General features: G+C 37.1%; 1 protein-coding gene across 2 annotated transcripts in view; it reads left to right on the top strand.

Annotated features, from left to right (window-relative positions):
* Positions 1 to 19,579, top strand: part of LRP12 (LDL receptor related protein 12) — a 90,015-nt gene that overhangs the window by 27,015 nt on the left and 43,421 nt on the right. The window contains exon 2 of one of the 2 annotated variants that reach the window (XM_005894615.2): positions 12,186 to 12,242. The exons of the other annotated variant lie outside the window; for it this stretch is intronic. Coding sequence (XP_005894677.1) covers positions 12,186 to 12,242 — 57 coding nt within the window. The remainder of the gene's footprint in view (positions 1 to 12,185; positions 12,243 to 19,579) is intronic. 2 annotated transcript variants of the gene reach the window in all.

Below are 19,579 nucleotides of genomic sequence, written 5' to 3'. Positions count from 1 at the left end.
TGAACTATATGTCAGTAAATCTCATTGGAAATACAGGTTCTTGTTTTTCGTGGATTTCTGAATCCATTCAAACCTTCATATTTACTCTTGTGAAACAAAGTAGTCACAGGTAGAAGTCACAGGTAGGAACCTTTGAACCCATATAATCTTTAACTGAGTCCCTTTCTAGTTTGTTTTGTGAGTTCTTACATCAATGTTTGAAGCTGTTTTACAATAAAGATTATTTCCATCTGCATGAACATGGTCACTGAGGTACTCAGCAGTGGGATTCATAACTGTCTTGGATGTTCTTTCAGGGATATGAGTCATCCTCTGAATACAGGTAACTTGTTGTTCTTTGACTAATAGTTCATCATGCCCTTATTTGAAGATATTTCCAGCATAAAATCTTACTAACATAATATAGGAAGCCTAAACAATGAATTCCCAAATGTCTTTTAATGTGCTTTGAAAATTAGAATGTTTATTTCCATAAAAAATAATGTTGTAAATGATCATTATTATTATTTTAAGTAGCAGGTAGGTTCAGGCCAGTTCATAAAAGTCTATTAAATCCATAATGAATGCCTACAGTTAAAAAGCTATAGAAATAATAGTTTTAGAATACCAGTAATTAAATAAAGCAGGAAAATAAGCTCTGTCTCCAAGGGATTTCTTAACCTTTTTTTGCACAAAACATCTCATTATAGATATTCGTTACACACTATGGAGCCTGTTTTCAAAAGAATGTTCTGAATTTTTTATACACTTTTAAGGCATTCACAAACATCTTTGTTTAGCCATGACCTGGGAAAAGTGTGTTTATTAGTCTGCTTGGACTGCCTTATCAAAATACCAGAGACTGGGTAGCTTAAACAACACAAATTTATTTTCTAGAAGTCCAAGGTCAAGGTGCTGTCAGGGTTGGTTTCTGATGAGGTTCCTGTTCCTGGCTTGCAGTGTCCATCTCACTGTGTCCTCACATGGTCTGTTCTCTTTGCACAAATAAAGAGATATCTGATATCTCTTCTTAAAGAAACAGTCTTATCAGATTAGGTCCCCACCCTTGTGACTTCCTTTAACCTTAATTATCCCCTTCAAGGCCATATCTCCAAATATAGTCACATTAGGCATTTGGGCTTCAGCATACTAATTTTGAGTGGCACATTTCAGTCTGTAACAGTGTACTTTCTCTACACCTTATTTGACCAGGTAGAAATGACTATTAAAATCACTTTTTAAAAAAAATGAGATTGGGAGACTTCCCTGGTGGTCCAATGGTTATGAATCCACCTGCCAGTGCAGGGGACATGGATTTAACCCCTAGTCTGGAAAGCTCTCGCATGCCATGAGGCAGCTAAGCCCATGTACCACCACTGCTGAGCCTGCGCCCTAGAGCCCACACATCCTGGAGCCCATGCTCTGCAGTAAGAGAAGCCACCGTAGTGAGAAGCCCACACACCAGAACAAAGAGTAGCCCCCCACTCACCACTAGAGAAAGCCCACAGGCAGCAATGAAGGCCCAGGGCAGCCATAAATAAATAATATTTAAAAAAATTAGATTAGGCAGAATCAGAGCTTAAGACCTAAATACTCTAAAGTAATTTAGACCAAAAAAAGTGCCTCCACAACATGAAAATCTGGAAAGAAAGTCTGGGGAGATTATTAAGATCTCAAAAATTTCTGGTTATTGAAATCACAAACTCCCAAAAAGGAATGAATGGTAGAAAAAACTGAGGAAATTAAGTGATTCCTCAATGACTTGACTAATTAAGAACATGTTCCCAAGATAAAAAGGATATTTAATAACCAAAAGTAAAAGCATTATTATTAGTAATATAAGAGAAAACACAGATTGAGTTCAGCAAAAATACCAAGGACAACAAAGCAGCCTTTTAAACATTTCTTTGTAGAATAAAGAATAACAGAATATAAGTCTGTTACTTTGACAGATGGTGTAATACTGGTGATGTTTATGTCCCCTCTGTCAAATATACTACTCTTCACACTGAAAGGGTAAGAGTAATTGTATGTGAGAGTCTTCTTGAAGGACACAGGTACAAAGATTATAGGAGTTCATCCAGAGACTCTAAATGACTTAATGAGTTCTGACTCAGGTGGTAAAATACTTACAGGGAATGAGAGAAGGAAAGAAAGATCTGATGATTGGAAAACAGAACTGCAGTTCTGATTTTCCAAAATGGGGTAAGAAGGATGAGAGTTCCGCAAACCAGCAGTTACTGATAATGGCTTTAGGGAAGATCATAGAAAATATAAGAATACCTGGGAAAAGAAATCTACAAGCCATATGAATTTGGTTAGAACAGTGTTACCAGAACCTTATTTTCTTTACAGATTGGTAGTAGAAATGTCAGAGGCAAGTGTTATTCACTTCTACAAGGGCATAACAAATTCTCCTATACCCTTTGCACAATTTAGAAAAATTTGATCTGGGTACGAGAACAACATCTAATACAATAATCATCCTAACTAGAAACAACTACTTCTTTTAAATTCTCATGGTTGGCTTTTTGCATCCTTTATGAATAACACACACAAAAAACGAATTTGAAAAGGAGTGAAGATAGTTTAAGAGACTTATGGACAGCATCAAGCAGACTGATATATACATTATTAAATTGTGAAAAGAGAAAGAGAATCTTAAAAGCAGCAAGACAAAACTTGTTACATGCAAGCAAATCCTCATAAGACTATTAGCAGAAACTTTGCAGGCCAAAAGGGAGTAGCATGCTATATTCAGAGTGCTGAAAGAAAGAAAAAAGAAAGCAACTGCCAACCACGAATAGTTTACCTTGCAAAGTTGTTCTTCAGAATTAAAGGAGGGATAAAGAGTTTTCTAGAGAAACAAAAGCTGAAGGACTTCACCACTCTACCACCTCACAAGAAATGTTAAAAGGAACTTCTCCAAGTTGAAATGAAAGGATGCTAATTAGGAACAAGAAAAGATAATAGTATAAATCTCACTGGTAAAGGTAAATATATAGTTAAATTCAGAATACTCAAATGTTGTATTGGTGATTAGTAAATCACTTATAACTCCAGTATGAAGGTTTAAAAGCAAAAGTATTAAAAGTAACTGTGACTAAAATAATTTATCATGAATCCTCAGGGTGAATAGATACAAATTGTGACATCAAAAATATAAAATGGGGGGAGTAAAAATGTAGAGCTTTGGTATGCATTGAAAGTTAACGGCTTAAAATAGACTGTTATAAGATAGTTAAGTCTCAAAAGAACCACAAAGCAAAAACCTATGGTAGCTACACAAAAGAAAACTTATCAGACCACCATGGAAGATCATCAGATCACAAAGAAGAAAGTAAGAGAAGAAAAAAGGAACAAAGAAATTATTGAAAAAACTAGAAAACAGTTATCAAAATGGTATTAGTAAGTCCACTTTGGATTTCTGTCTCTTTTTGTTGGTTAGAACTACCTATTGTCTCATGTCTGAACTTTTGTAATTTTCTTTCCAACTTTTACAGACATGGGACAGCAGGCAATATAAAACTGTGATCTCTGAGAAATAAAGATCTCTGGGAAACAAAAAGAGTTCTTGTATTGCATTAGCTTTCTACCTGGAGAAAGCTGGTCCATTATCCATTGCTTCATCAGGACCAGCAGCAGGAGTTCTGTGTTTGAGGTTTTAAAAATCTGTCTTTGTTGCTATTAAAAATTGTATCTTATCTATCTTCTGACTGGCTGTTGCTTGTTTCTATAAAGATGTTTTATTTTTGTATGCTTATTTTATATCTTCCTACTTTACTAATTTATCATATTTTTTTATAATTTTGCTCTTGACTGTCTTGGGTTTTTCAAGTACATATACAATCATATCAGATACAGATAGATGTCATTTTACCTCTTCTTTCCCAGTCCTTATGCCTGTAATTGTCTTTTTTTGTGTAATTGCACTGGGTTAATATGGCTAATATTGTGGGTACTCCTATCTTCCATTCCCATTTTTAGTAGAAAAGCCTCCAAAGCTTCCTACCTGAGTAAGAAGCTTGCTAATTTTATTTTGGTTTTATATTGTTTGCTTCTGTTTCATATATTTTAAATTATTTTCTCAGTAGATAATCAACTCTGGTGGCAAAGACTATGCCTTTTACTTATATATCATCAACCTACTGTTCATTCGTTTATTTGATCAGATTTGGACCAAGTATCTCCTATTGTGTGTTGGGTTCTGTGCTAGTCACTGGGTTACAAAACAGAACAAACCCAGCTATGTCCCAGCACCCACCCACCTTCCCCCACCTAGATTAAGGTCACGCGTTAGACACTGCACAGATAATACAATGTGATAAGTTTTCAGAAAGTGACAGTACTATGCTGCTGCTGCTAAGTCGTGTCTGACTGTGCAACCCCATAGACGCCAGCTCCCCTGTCCCTGGGATTCTCCAGGCAAGAACACTGGAGTGGGTTGCCATTTCCTTCTCCAGTGCATGAAAGTGAAAAGTGAAAGTGAAGTTGCTCAGTTGTGTCTGGCTCTTCGAGACCCCATGGAATGCAGCCTACCAGGCTCCTCCGTCCATGGGATTTTCCAGGCAACAGTACTGGAGTGGGGTGCCATTGCCTTCTCCGGACAGTACTATGGGAGCCTGTTAACAGAATGACCTAACCTAGTATGAGGGAATCAGGAGATACCTTCCTAAAAAAATAATATGTTAAAGTCCAAAGGCAAAAGACACAACTGACTCTTTTCTAAGTGAAATCTAATATTTCTGGAAAGAAGAGATAGAGTGGAAAAGTGAATCATAAGAGAGGAAACTTTTGGAGTAGTTGGGAAGGCTCATACTTTGGAGAGTTTGGTAAGCCCTATTTACAATTTTGAAATTTTTCTTTAGGTAGAATAGAAATGATGTTTGCTTTGGATGTATATATATATATGTATGTACATATTTTCATGTTTGATACTTCTTCTCACTGCACAGTGAAAACAAGATTGTAGGATGCTGATCATATAAGTGACTTGTAACTGCTACTCATAAACTTTTAAACCAGTGATCTTCCATACAAATTGGAGTAGTTGTGGCAGGTGGGTTTTAATTCTGAAAGTTAAGAAATTAAGTACTGTTTCTTTTGCAAGTAGGTATATTCACGTCCACATTCTTTTTGTTTTTTAAGTAAGGAGCACAAACTTTTTAATGACTTTGAATTTGAATTTTTAATCCATCCAATTACTTGCTATAAGCTGGTTTTCTTGCCTTAAAGTGAAGTGCTTTTTTTAAGGATAAGTTGAGGGAAGCCTTGTGAGGTCCTTAAGGTGTGTCTGACATGTATCTATCACATCTTAGCAGTATTTATTAGCTATTTTTTTAAGAACTTTAGTTCTTAAAAGAATAAGAATAAACAGGAAGAAAGATACAAAGCAACAAGGATGGAGAGACCATAAATTAAGACATTCTCTAAATGATAATATTCTGTTTATGCAGGTGAGTAAATCTTAGGAGAAATTGTGTAATTAAGGTTCATGAATAAAATAAATAGTAAAACTAAGGTTTGATTCCACAGAGTCTGATTCCAGAGCTCAAATTCATCACCCTGTGGTCTTTTTTCCTAAAACAGTACGTATCTCTTTTTAGAAGATTCTCTCTCGTATTGCAGACATTACAGAACCATATTTTACCTTGGTAAGAAGAATTATAAGTGGGACCAATTGTCTTTGGAATTTGGTCAATCAGATCAGATCAGTCGCTCAGTCATGTCAGACTCTTTGTGACCCCATGAATCGCAGCACGCCAGGCCTCCCTGTCCATCACCAACTCCCGGAGTTCACTCAGACTCATGTCCATCGAGTCAATGATGCCATCCAGCCATCTCATCCTCTGTCGTCCCCTTCCTCCTCTTGCCCCAATCCCTCCCAGCATCCGAGTCTTTTCCAATGAGTCAACTCTTCGCATGAGGTGGCCAAAGTACTGGAGTTTCAGCTTCAGCATCATTCCTTCCAAAGAAATCCCAGGGCTGATCTCCTTCAGAATGAACTGGTTGGATCTCCTTGCAGTCCAAGGGACTCTCAAGAGTCTTCTCCAACACCACAGTTCAAAAGCATCAATTCTTCGGCGCTCAGCCTTCTTCACAGTCCACCTCTCACATCCATACATGACCACAGGAAAAACCACAGCCTTGACTAGACGAACCTTTGTTGGCAAAGTAATGTCTCTGCTTTTGAATATGCTATCTAGGTTGGTCATAACTTTCTTTCCAAGGAGTAAGCGTCTTTTAATTTCATGGCTGCGGTCACCATCTGTAGTGATTTTGGAGCCCAGAAAAATAAAGTCTGACACTGTTTCCACTGTTTCCCCATCTATTTCCCATGAAGTGATGGGACCGGATGCCATGATCTTCGTTTTCTAAATGTTGAGCTTTAAGCCAACTTTTTCACTCTCCACTTTCACTTTCATCAAAGTGAAAGTGAAAGGCTTTTTAGTTCCTCTTCACTTTCTGCCATAAGGGTGATGTCATCTACATATCTGAGGTTATTGATATTTCTCCCAGCAATCTTGATTCCAGCTTGTGTTTCTTCCAGTCCAGCGTTTCTCATGATGTACTCTGCATATAAGTTAAATAAGCAGGGTGACAATATACAGCCTTGACGAACTCCTTTTCCTATTTGGAACCAGTCTGTTGTTTCATGGCCAGTTCTAACTGTTGCTTCCTGACCTGCATACAAATTTCTCAAGAGGCAGATCGGGTGGTCTGGTATTCCCATCTCTTTCAGAATTTTCCACAGTTTATTGTGATCCACACAGTCAAAGGCTTTGGCATAGTCAATAAAGCAGAAATAGATGCCTTTCTGGAACTCTCTTGCTTTTTCCATGATCCAGCGGATGTTGGCAATTTGATGTCTGGTTCCTCTGCCTTTTCTAAAACCAGCTTGAATATCAGGAAGTTCACGGTTCACATAGGAATGAAAAAAAATTAAGTCTTAAAAATTATTTCCTTAAGTGATGATAAAACTTTTTCTTGTTTTCTAGAAGTTCTAGCTAATTAGCTGGTCCACTAACTAATAATTAGTCAGTTGCTAGGTGGCCCAGTAATAAAGAATCCACCTGCCAATGCAGGAGGTGCAAGAGACACCAGTTCAATCGGTGGGTCAGGAATAGCCCCTGGAGGAGGAAATGGCAACCCACTCCAGTATTCTCTGGAAAATTCCATGGACAGAGGAGCCTGGCGGGCTACAGTCCATGGGATCGCACAGAGTTGGACATGACAGAGCATGTGCACACATACGCATACAATGTATGGCTATAGAAGTAATGGTTTACCAGACTGTGTATTATTGCAGTATATAGCAACTTTAAAGGGTGACTTATGTGAGAATATCTTGCATGGTCGCACTGTAGTTGCAATGAGGAGGTAGTGTGTGTACGACCTCAAATGTATGGGGTTTTCTTGTCTTGGGTATTGGGGGCTGGGCATTAGGGGAAATATAATGAACTTTGTACTAACAAAGCAATTTGGGGCAGTGCTCTCAGCTTGTAACGTGTGTTTTGTAAGTGGCATTTTTGTAAAAATGGCAAGTATACCTCAATTAAGCAGCCCACTTATTTCATGTGATACTTAGAGTAGGAAATATCTAGTATAATGTAATCCTCAAAAAAGGGCTAGTTATTTGATGTTACCAGAAATTATAATCTTTTTTTAGCTTTTAAATAGGATTATTTTTAAATTAGAGTAAATTTATGGGAAGTTGGTAGTATCATGTTTTATGACTTAAAAGTATTGTTATGTTGGTTTTGAAAATCAATAATACTTCTGAAATTATAATATTTCATACAATATTTATAAGATTTGTTTATTTAGAATGATGGGAAATGAACTATATGTATTCTCTTCTATTTTTTTGATAATATTAATAAGTTTTTTTAAAAGGAATCTGTGCCTGTTGTAGTAAATTCGGTCAATGCTGAAGTATACAAAGCAGGTCTTCCTCTTTAATTTCAGTTTGTGTATACCCTTAGACACACACACATATATATGTATGTGTGTATATATATATACACATACGTGCATTCATGTATCTTATGCTTATATAAACATATGCATTAACTATATAAAAATTAAAATTAGATCATATTCTAATGTTATTCTGAAGCATATTTAACTTAGTGGGTGTATCGTTTCATGAGAGTACCTGTAGAATTAGGCTTCCGTTGTAGCTCAGTTGGTAAAGAATCTGCCTGCAATGCAGGAGACCCAGGTTTGATTTCTGGTTTGGAAGATCCCCTGGAGAAGGAAATGGCAACCCGCTTCAATATTCTTGCCTGGAGAATCCCATGGACAGAGGAGCCTGGCAGGCTACTGTCCATGGAGTCGCAAGAGTTGGACATGACTTAGCGACTAAACCACCACCACATACAGAGTTAATTTGGTTTATTGAATATTTTATTGTAAGGCTGTTTTTAATTTGTTCATTTACATGCTAATGGGGGTATAGATTAAATTCTCTTTTTTTCTACTAAAAGAATTCTCCTAAACCCTGTAAGATAGGTATTATCCGCTCTGTTTTAAAGATGAAATTAAGACACAAAGAGGTTACGTAACTTGCCCTAAATTGCACAGCAAGTAAATATTGGAGCTGGTGTTAGAATCCTGGCAATCTAGTCCAGAACCCACAGTCTTGAATACTACATTGTTACTGTTTTCCTTCTGCTTGTCTTTATTCTGTTTACTGAATTAGAATAAAAATTTAATGTATAAAATATATCTAATATTAAAACTCTCCTGAGGATAATTTAATATTCTACCTTAAGGGTATTTGAATCTTAGGGTCATAGATTACACAGCTTTAATTTGGAGTTGTAGCTACTTTAGAAGTAGAAGGTTTAAACCCTACTTCTCAAATATTAATGTGCGTTCAAATCACTGGAGCAGGGGAATGATCTTGTTAAAATGTAAATTCTCATTCAGTAATCTGGGGTAGGGCCTGAGACTCTGCCTTTCTAATAATAAGTTCCCTGTAATGCCAGTACTGCTGATCTTCTTGTACATAGCAAAGATTTAGGCAATTTATACTGACCTTTAGCAAATGTAGTTAGTTGTTTATTGAATCTCTTTCTTATTTACTGTTTTGTTTATGCTACCAATTTTCATAAGTTGTACACATTAAAGAAATAATGTAGGAGCTTTCTAGTAGTTTCATTTCTGTGTCTGTATCATTTAATATTGCTGGGAAAAATGTGGCTTCTGTGGTACTAATGTTCAATACTTATATAAATAACTGATCCGATTTATTTGTGTACTAAATACAACTTACACACCTATGCCACCATTTCCACTGGATCATTTTTAATGGAGGGAAATATAATATCTCTTTTCATTTTGAAGGCTGTAGTTGAACTAAGAAGGTTTTATCACTATTCTTCTTCAGTAATAATTAAAATATATTATACATAGCTATAAAAATGAATTTCTGTTCAGTGCTGTGTGTCTGGCACTGTTGTTGTTCATTTGCTAGATCACGTCTCACTCTTTGCAGCCCCGTGGAGTGTAGCATAACAGGCTTCTCTGTCCTCACTATCTCCTGGAGTTTGCTCAAGCTCACATCCGTTGAGTTGGTGATGCCATTTAACCATCTAATTATCTGCTCCCCCTTCTCTTTTTGCCTTCAGTCTTTCCCAGCATCAGGGTCTTTTCCATTGAGTCAGCTCTTTGCATCAAATGGCCAAAGTATTGGGCCTTTAGCATCAGTCCTTCCAGTGAATATTCAGGGTTGATTTCCTTTAGAATTGACTGGTTTGATCTCCTTGCAGTCCACGGGACTCTCAAGAGTCTTCTCCAACACCACAGTTCAAAAGCATCAATTCTTTGGTGCTCAGCCTTCTTCACAGTCCAACTCTCACATCCATACATGACCACAGGAAAAACCATAGCCTTGACTAGACGAACCTTTGTTGGCAAAGTAATGTCTCTGCTTTTGAATATGCTATCTAGGTTGGTCATAACTTTCCTTCCAAGGAGTAAGCGTCTTTTAATTTCATAGCTGCAATCACCATCTGCCGTGATTTTGGAGCCCAAAAAAATAAAGTCTCTCACTGTTTCCCCGTCTGTTTGCCATGAAGTGACCAGACCAGATGCCATGATCTTGGTTTTCTGAATGCTGAGTTCTAAGCCAACTTTTTCACTTTCCTCTTTCACGTTCATCAAGAGACTCTTTAGTTCTTCTTCACTTTCTGCCATAAGGGTGGTGTCATCTGCATATCTGAGGTTATTGATATTTCTCCCAGCAGTCTTGATTCCAGCTTGTGCTGCCTCCAGCCCAGCATTTCTCATGATGTACTCTGCATATAAGTTAAATAAGCAGGGTGATAATATACAGCCTTGACGTACTCCTATTCCTATTTGGAGCCAGTCTGTTGTTCCATGTCCAGTTCGAACTGTTGCTTCCTGACCTGCATATAGGTTTCTCAAGAGGCAGGTCAGGTGGTCTGGTATTCCCATCTCTTTCAGAATTGTCCACAGTTTGTTGTGATCCACATAGTCAAAGGCTTTGGCATAGTCAGTAAAGCAGAAGTAGATGTTTTTCTGGAACTATCTTGCTTTTTCGATGATCCAGCGGTTGTTGGCAATTTGATCTCTGGTTCCTCTGCCTTTTCTAAAACTAGCTTGAATATCTGGAAGTTCACAGTTCACGTATTGTTGAAGCCTGGTTTGGAGAATTTTGAGCATAGCTTGTGCAGTAGTTTAAGCATTCTTTGGCATTGCCTTTCTTTGGGATTGGAATGAAAACTGACCTTTTCCAGTCCTGTGGCCATTGCTGAGTTTTCTAAATTTGCTGGCATATTGAGTTTAGCACTTTCACAGCATCATCTTCCAGGATTTGAAATAACTCAACTGGAATTCCATCACATCCACTAGCTTTGTTCGTAGTGATGCTTTCTAAGGCCCACTTGACTTCACATTCCAGGATGTCTGGCTCTAGGTGAGTGATCACAACATCGTGATTATCTGGGTCGTGAAGATCCCCCTTAGTGCCTTGGGGGATGCTAAGCAGTAATCAAGCAACCACAGAAATGTGGTGGTTTAAAAGATAAACTATTAATTATAATATTTGCTATTATCTTCATTCTTTGAACCCGCAAAGAGAATTCTGCTTTTGCCATTGAAGTTTCTCCCACCTAGCTTCTTCTGAATGTGCCCTGCATTAGGGAGAATGCTTTATCAGCTGGAAATTGACCTAATGCATAGACAAAGACAAAACTTTGGAACTAAACATGAGCAACTTGTACAAGAAAAGTAGAGGTAGATGGAAATCTTTCATAATACTGCTAAATTAAATTTTTAAGAATAATACCTGAGGGACACTGTTTACTCATTTAAAGTAGTAAATAGTTTCTACTTTAAAAGGAGTCTTTTTTAAACACTGTTTTTCTAGCTGACACTTGGTAACTAATTTCAGTTATTTGAATGCTTCCATGTGCCCACTTTGTGGTAGGAGGTATAGAAAATCAGGGGCTACCAATTTAGGATAATATTATGTCTCTACTCTAAAGACAATTGATTGATTGAAGGTTGCTCAGTCTTGTCCAACTCTTTGTGACCCCATGGATTATACAGTCCGTGGAATTCTCCAGGCCAGAATATTGGAGTGGGTACCCTTTCCCTTGTCCAGGGGATCTTCCCAACCCTGGGATAGAACCCAGGTCTCCTGCATTGCAGGCGGATTCTTTACCATTTGAGCCACAGGGGAAGCCCCTAAAGACAGTTAGAGTTGTTGATAAGAAAATGTTGACAGATTTAGAAGACAGTGCAATGCAAGACCTTTTTTTTTTTAAGTACCAACATGTATGACTATAGCAATGAGCACATCGTGAACTGATTAAGCATGATTTTAGAGAAATGCTGTTCTAAAAACTTTATGATTGTCCCTTTTCTAGTAATAGTACTAAGTTCTCTTTTGACTGTTCACTTGATAGAAAATTCTTTCTTGTATTAATCACATCTATATATTTGGCCTTTACATTACACTACCTTGTTGTGATTTCCAAAACATTTTGTTGTTCTTACTAAGATTATGATTTGGGGCTTTATAGTATTGTTTTGAAGATTATTATGAGACTTTAATTTAGTTTCTGAATATTATAAGTAGCTCTAAGTACCTGTTTTTCTGTTAGAGGGAGAATCTGAAAAATTTTTTTAAATTTTATCTTGGAAATTAGTTTATTCATTATGTTTAATTTTAGGAAATGGTGCTCTTGCAGAACATTCTGAAAATGTGCATATTTCAGGAGTGTCAACTGGTAAGTCATTTTTTGTAATGTTTAAATTTCATGCATGACTTATATGGTAAATATTGAAGGCCACCTGGTATCTTATGAAGTGATATTTGGCTATAAAAATTATTACTGCTTTTTGCAGCATGTAATAAGGAAAGAACTGGAACATGGAGAAATTCTCACAAGATAAAATTGATACTTGCATGCCTGTGGATTGATTATATTTTTCCAGACGGACTGCATAATTATTTTTCTGTACAAACATTGAACCAAGAGAAAAGTTAGCTCAAGTTGAATTTGTGTTTTCTTTCCATACAAAGTTATATGAAATGAAATTTATTAAAATGTAATTTTGAATGCTGTTCATAGCATCGGAGCCTTAGAAATTAGCATTTTTGCCTGATGTTTTAGATGAAATGCTACTATACATGAAACTGTAGTACTTGAATGCACAATTTATATGTTACTAAGAAGCACCCCAACATTTTTGCATCTATGAGATTCAGAAACTTGCTAAGGTAAATGCATTTTCCCCACTCATTTAAATGCTTTTATTAATTAATAATTACTTAAGGGCCCATAACTATTAAAATGTTCATTCTTAAATATACAAATGAACAATAAGGGCAAAGAACTATATTCAGTATCTTCTAATAAACTAATAGAAAGTAATCTATCACCTAAAATTAACACAGCATTGTAAATCAACTGTAATTCAGTTAATTTTTTTTTTCATTCTTAGGTGAGTTCTACAACTTTGATACCATTTTTACCTTATCAAGTACAGTTACTTGGAGAGCAAAATCTTTGATTTTCACATAAACTGAAATAGAGTTTACTATTATTCCCTATATTCTTAATGAGTTTTGTGTAGTTAAAAAAATTGCACTTGGTGTGTTTGTCAGTGTACTTCTTGATTTCTTCATGTTTTCTTACAATTCTGTGGTTTTTTGTTTCTCATTAAGCAAAACTGAAGGTTTCCTCTTTTGTTTTAGATCTGATTTTATATTTAAAAAGTTAATAGACTTAACAAGTAGTCAAGGAGTTAGCCTGTGCCAGGCCAAACAGATTGACAGGTCTGGTTTCCTGAAAGTGAAAAATAGGTGCCTTTGCAGCCTATGTTAATTATTTTACAGTGTGTTTCCCCATTTTCATATGCTTTCAGATATTATACAGTTGTGTATATCAAGTTAAAAAAGGTTTATTTAGGGTTGACCTTAATTTTCTCCCTTTTTCTACTTTGGATATCTACTGAGAATTGTGATGACTTTTCCAAGTTGTCACTATGAAGTAAGAAATTGTTTACAAATGTTTAATTTACACAGCCAAATGATTATTATCTAATTCAGTGATTTTCAAATTTTTTGGTCTCAGGACCCCTTGTAAACTTTTAACAATATCAGGGATTGTATGTATTAGTCTACTCAGGCAGCTACCATAACAAAATACCATAGGCTGAGTGGCTTAAATAATAGATACTTAGTTTCTCACAGTCTAGAGGCTAGAAGTCCAAGGTCAGGGGCTGGTGGTGTAGTTTTCTGATAAGACCTTTCTTCCTGACTTGCCGGTGGTGCCTTCTCACTGTGTCCTCACATGACATTTCCTGTGTGTGCTCTCGGAGAAAGTGAGGTACTCTGGTGTCTCCCTCTTCTTTATAAGGACCCTAGTCCTATGGGATTAGGGTCCCATCCTTATGAGTTACAGCCTGGCTTCCAAATACAGTCACATTTGAGGGTTAGGACTTCAGCAAATGAGTTTGGAAAGGATGCAATTCATCCCATAACAAGGACTTATGTTTATATAGGCTATAGCTACTGATATTTACTGTATTGGAAATTAAAACTGAGAAATTGTTTAAAAACTTCTTCATTTACTTGCATATGAAAGTAGTAAATCCATGGCATCTTTACATCAATAACATAATTTTACTAAAAATGCATTTTCCAAAACAAGAACATCAGTAAGAAGAATGGTATTGCTTTACAGTTTTGCAAACTTTTTAAAGATTGGCTTATAAAGGAGTACCTGGATTCTGACATCTGTGCACTCAGCCTTTTGTAACGTGTTGCTTTGTTTGACAATATGAAGACAATCCAGCAGTACAGCAATGTGTAATTTGAAAAGAGAGGAGTATTTCCATAACTTTTTTCGGATAATTGTGAAGATTCTTCTTTGATATAATGCCAGAACTCAACAAGTGGTGGTTTCTTAAAGGTTAGTTGCAAATGGGATCTGAAACCGCATCAGTGAACTTTTGTTCCCTGTTTTACAAAAATCCAGTGACCATTCTTTCCCTTTAAAGGGGTTTTTTCCCACCATGCATGATTTTGTAATATGAAGTAGATATTTGAAAATATTGGTTGGCTGAGTTATGTGGATTTGTAACATAGGTTTATTTTCTCTAAAAATCTAAAATTAAGGTGTTAGCAGAGTTGGTTTCTTCTGAGGCCCCTTTCTTTGGTTTGTAGATGGCTGTCTTCTATCTGTATCTTCTCATGGTCCTCACTCTGTGTATCTGTGTCCTGATCTCTCCTTATTGGGACACCCATCACATTAGATAGGGCCCACCCATGAGACTTCATTTTAATTTAGTTGCCTCTTTAAAGATCTTGTCTCAAAATTCAGCCACATTCTGAGGTACTGGCAGTTCAGACTTTAACATAGGAGTCTTAGGGGTGACACAGTTCAGTCTGTAACAAAATGAGTGTTTGAATTAAATGTATTTATATATCAATAAATTAATTTCAGAGTCCAGTGAAACCTTATTAATGGCTTATTGTTTTTCCTGAAAGTTTGTCTTATAAAGTCTTTCTTTTGTGGAAAGAGAAGATTAAGATGAAGTGTATCCCAATCATATCATTAAAAATATAAATGGATGCTCTCTTAAAACGTGATTTTGGATGTACAGATTCATTGCAGTTTTTCTTTAGTCAGTATGGAGCTATAGAAGGTGTAATGCTTGGTATAGTATAAGCCTTCTGAATTCCTTGTATACCTAGTTGAAATGAGAGCCCTTTTATTGCTCTTATAAATGGGAAATTAGCTTTTGGAAGAATCTCTAAATGTAGGACTTGCTCTTTCTTGGGACCAGCAAGCAGCAAAAGTGATGAGGTGGCTCAGTGTTCTGTGGAGCTGCCTGCTTCTGCTCTTCACCTGCTCTTTTCACCTCTGCTGCTTTATTTGACAGTGCTTAGCACCTTAGCTCATTCATTCTTTACTTTCTGGAAATTTTAATGACATTTTTTAAGAATTTTAACTTAATGTGCTCTAGTATTTTCAGGTAATTTATTACCCAGATCAGGACACTTTGAAAGCAAAAGGGTACACTCTTTTCAATATGCTGATACCACAAGCAAACCAGAACTATCCTAGACAATTTGGAATGTACAGTCACCCTAACTGTAATGAATTAAATTCATTCAGCTTATATTAAACACCTGATATGTACCTTGTGCCAAGAAGGATGGGAGTAAATAAAAATATTCCTTCCCAACTGAGCAGGCTCATCTGCTGCTCAAGCCAAGGCCTCCTCTGCCCACTCTTGCAGGTTCCAGGATCCTGAGCACTGCCACCACCAAAGTCCTTTGACCACACTTGAGGCCCATGTGGCCCGTCCATGCCAAAGCCTCCTCCAGAATCTACCCTGGGCACCCCAGCATGAGAGCAGAAGCTGCCAATGCTGGTGGGGCCGAATGCTAAAACATGGGGTTAGGAAAGTGACTCTAGGGAGAGGACTGCTGTTGGCTATGCAGAGACAACATGAAGCGATGGGAAAATCTGGACAGACGAATCACAAGTAGGGGCTTCCCGGGTGATGATAATGGTAAAGAATCCGCCTGCCAATTCAAGAGACATAAGAGACCCGGATTCGATCCCTGGGTCAGGAAGATCCCCTGGAGGAGAAAATGGCAACCTGGTCCTGTATTCTTGCCTGAAAAATCCCATGGACAGAAGAGCCCTGTGGGCTACAGTCCATGGGGTCACAAAGGCTCTACATAACAGAGCACATACATAGGCATAAGCAGTCACAAGTAATGGAATTGAAACTGTGATTAAAAATCTTCCAGGAAACAAAAGTTCAGAACCAGATGGCTTTATAGGTGAATTCTGTCAAACATTTAGAGACGAGCTAACACCTATCCTTCTCAAACAATTCCAAAAAATTGCAGAGGGATAAATACTCCCAACCTCATTGTACGAGGCCACCATCACTCTGATACCAAAACCAGAAAAAGATACCACAAAAAAAGAAAATTACAGGGCAATATCACTGATAAACATAGATGCAAAAATCCTTAACAAAATACTAGCAAACCAAACCTAACAACATGTTAAAAGGATCATAATAATGATCAAGTGGGATTTATCCCAGGAGTACAAGGATTATTCAGTGCCTGCAAACGAATCAATGTGATACACCATATTAACAAATTGAATAAAAAACATATATTCTTCTCAGTAGATGCAGAAAAAGCTTTTGACAAAATTCATCATCCATTTATGATTAAAAAAAAAAAAACTCTCCAGAAAGTGAGCATATAGGGAACCTATTTCAGTATAATAAAGGGCATATATGACAAAACCACAGCAGACATTCTCAGTGGTGAAAGCATTTCCTCTAAGATCAGGAATAAGACAAGTATATCCAGTCTCACTACTTTGATTCAACATAGTTGTGGAATTTGTAGCAACAGCAATCAGAGAAGAAAAATAAAAGGAATCCAGTTTGGAAAAGAAGAAGTAAAACTCTCACTTTTTGCAGATGGCCTGATACTATACATAAAAAGTCCTAAAGATGCCAATAGAAGACTGAGTGACTTCACTTTCACTTTTCACTTTCATGCATTGGAGAAGGAAATGGCACCCCACTCCAGTGTTCTTGCCTGGAGAATCCCAGGGATGGGGGAGCCTGGTGGGCTGCCGTCTATGGGGTCGCACAGAGTCGGACACGACTGAAGCGACTTAGCAGCAGCAGCAGAGCTCATCAATGAATTTGGTAAAGTTGTAGGATACAAAATTAATACTCAGAAATCTCTTACATTCTTATACACTAACAATGAAAGATTGGAAAGAGAAATTAAGGAAACTATACCATTTACCATGCAACAACAAAAAAAGAATAAAATACCTAGGAGTAAACCTACCTAAGGAGGCAAAAGAGCTATCTTCAAAGAGTTGGACATGACTAAACAACTTTCACTTTCAAAAGACTAAGTTATTCATGAAAGAAATCAAAGATGACACAAGCAGATGGAGAAAAATACCATGTTCTTGGATTGGAAGAATTGGATTGTGAAATTGACTATACCACCCAAAGCAATCTGCAGATTCAGTGTACCTGTCTGTCAGATCACCTGTCAAATCACCAAGGACGTTTTTCACAGAATTAGGACCAAAAATTTTACAATTTGTATAGAAACACAAAAGACCTCAAATAGCCAATGCAGTCCTTTTTTTAAAAAAGATTTATTTTATATTTTGGCTGTGGTGGGTCCTTGTTGCTGCCCTCGGACTTCTCTAGTTGCTTCCAGCGGGAACTGTTTGCGGCAGTGCTTGGGCTTCTCACTGTGGTGGCCTTGCTTGTTGTGGAGCGCAGGCTCTAGGCACACAGGTTCAGTAGTTGTGGCAGATGGGCTCAGTTGCACAGCAGCATGTGGGATCTTCCTGGATCAGGGACCAAACTGGTGGTATTCGTTTCATTGCAAGGTGGATTCTTAACCACTGGACCATCAGGGAAGCCCGGCCGAAGCAGTCTTGAGAAAGTAAAGCAGAGCTGGAGCAATCAGGCTCCCTGACGTTACGCTATACTACAAAGCTACAGTAATCAAGGCTGCATGATCCTAGCACAAAAACAGAAATATAGATGAATGGAACAAGATAGAAAGCTCAGAAATAACCCACGCATCTGTGGTCACCTAATCTGTGACAAAGGAGGCAAGAATATGCAATGGAGAAAAGACAGTCTCTTCAATAAGTGGTGCTGGGAAACTGGACAGGTACATGTAAAAGAATGCAATTAGAACATTCCCTAACACCATGCACAAAAATAAGTTCAAAATGGATTAAATATCTATATGTAAGGCTAGATAACTAAAAAATTCTTAGAAGAAAACATAGGCAGAACACGCTATGAGATAAATCACAGCAAGATCTTTTTTGACCCACCTCCTAGAGTAATAAAACAGAGAAACAATTCGGATTTAATGAAACTTAGAAGCCTTTGCACAGCAAGATAAACCATAAACAAAATGAAAAGACAACCCTCAGAACTGGAGAAAATATTTGCAGATGAAGCAACAAAGGATTAATCTAACAGCTCATGCAGCTTGATATCAAAAAAACAACCCAATCAAAAATGAGAAGACCTAAATAGATACTTCTTCAAAGAAGACATACAGATAGATGGCCAACAAACACATGAAAAGGTGTTCAGCATCACCAATTATTAGAGAAATGTAAATCAAAACTACAGTGAGGTATCACCTCACACCATTTAGAATGACCACCATCAAAAAATTCACAAACAGTAAATGCTGGAGATGGTGTAGAGGAAAGGGAACCCTCTTTCACTGTTGGTGGGAATGTAAATTGGTACAGCCACTATGGAGAGAAGTATGGAGGGTCCTTAAACTAAAAAGTAGAACTACCATGTGACCCAGCAATCCCACTCCTAGGCATATACCTGGAGAAAACCATAATTCCAAAAGATACATGCACCTTAGTGTTCACTGCAGCACTGTTTACAACAGCCAAGACATGGAAACCACCTAAACGTCCATCCACAGAAGAATGTATAAAGATGTGGCACATATATACTACTGAATATTACCCAGCCATAAAAGGAATGAAATGATGCAATTTACAGAGATGTGGAGAGACCTAGAGACTGTCATATAGAGTGAAGTAAATCAGAACAGGAACAACAATTATCATATAATACTATTTATATGTGGAATATAGAAAAACAATGCAGGTGAACTTATTTGTAAAGCAGAAATAGAGATGCAGAAGTAGAGAATGGATATATGGATACATACGGACATATGGACAGGAAAGGAGGGGTAGGGGAAATTAGGAAAATGGGATTGACATATACACTAAATATGTATAAATCAGATAACTAATGAGAACCTACTGTATAGCACATGGAACTCTACTCAATGCTCTGTGGTAAATAGGAAGGAAATCCAAAAAAGAGGGGAGATACATGTATATATCAGCTATATATTTATGTATAGCTGATTCACTTTGCTATATAGCAGAAACTAACACAACACTGTACAACAACTATACTCTAATAAAATTAATTTTAAAAATATTCCTGTCTCAACTTACCATAGAATTGAGAAGATAGACATGTG

Source organism: Bos mutus, chromosome 14 (assembly GCF_027580195.1).
Source record: "Bos mutus isolate GX-2022 chromosome 14, NWIPB_WYAK_1.1, whole genome shotgun sequence".
Taxonomy (NCBI): domain Eukaryota; kingdom Metazoa; phylum Chordata; class Mammalia; order Artiodactyla; family Bovidae; genus Bos; species Bos mutus.
Note: the sequence above shows the minus strand (reverse complement) of the source record. Positions and strands in the feature narration are given on the sequence as shown.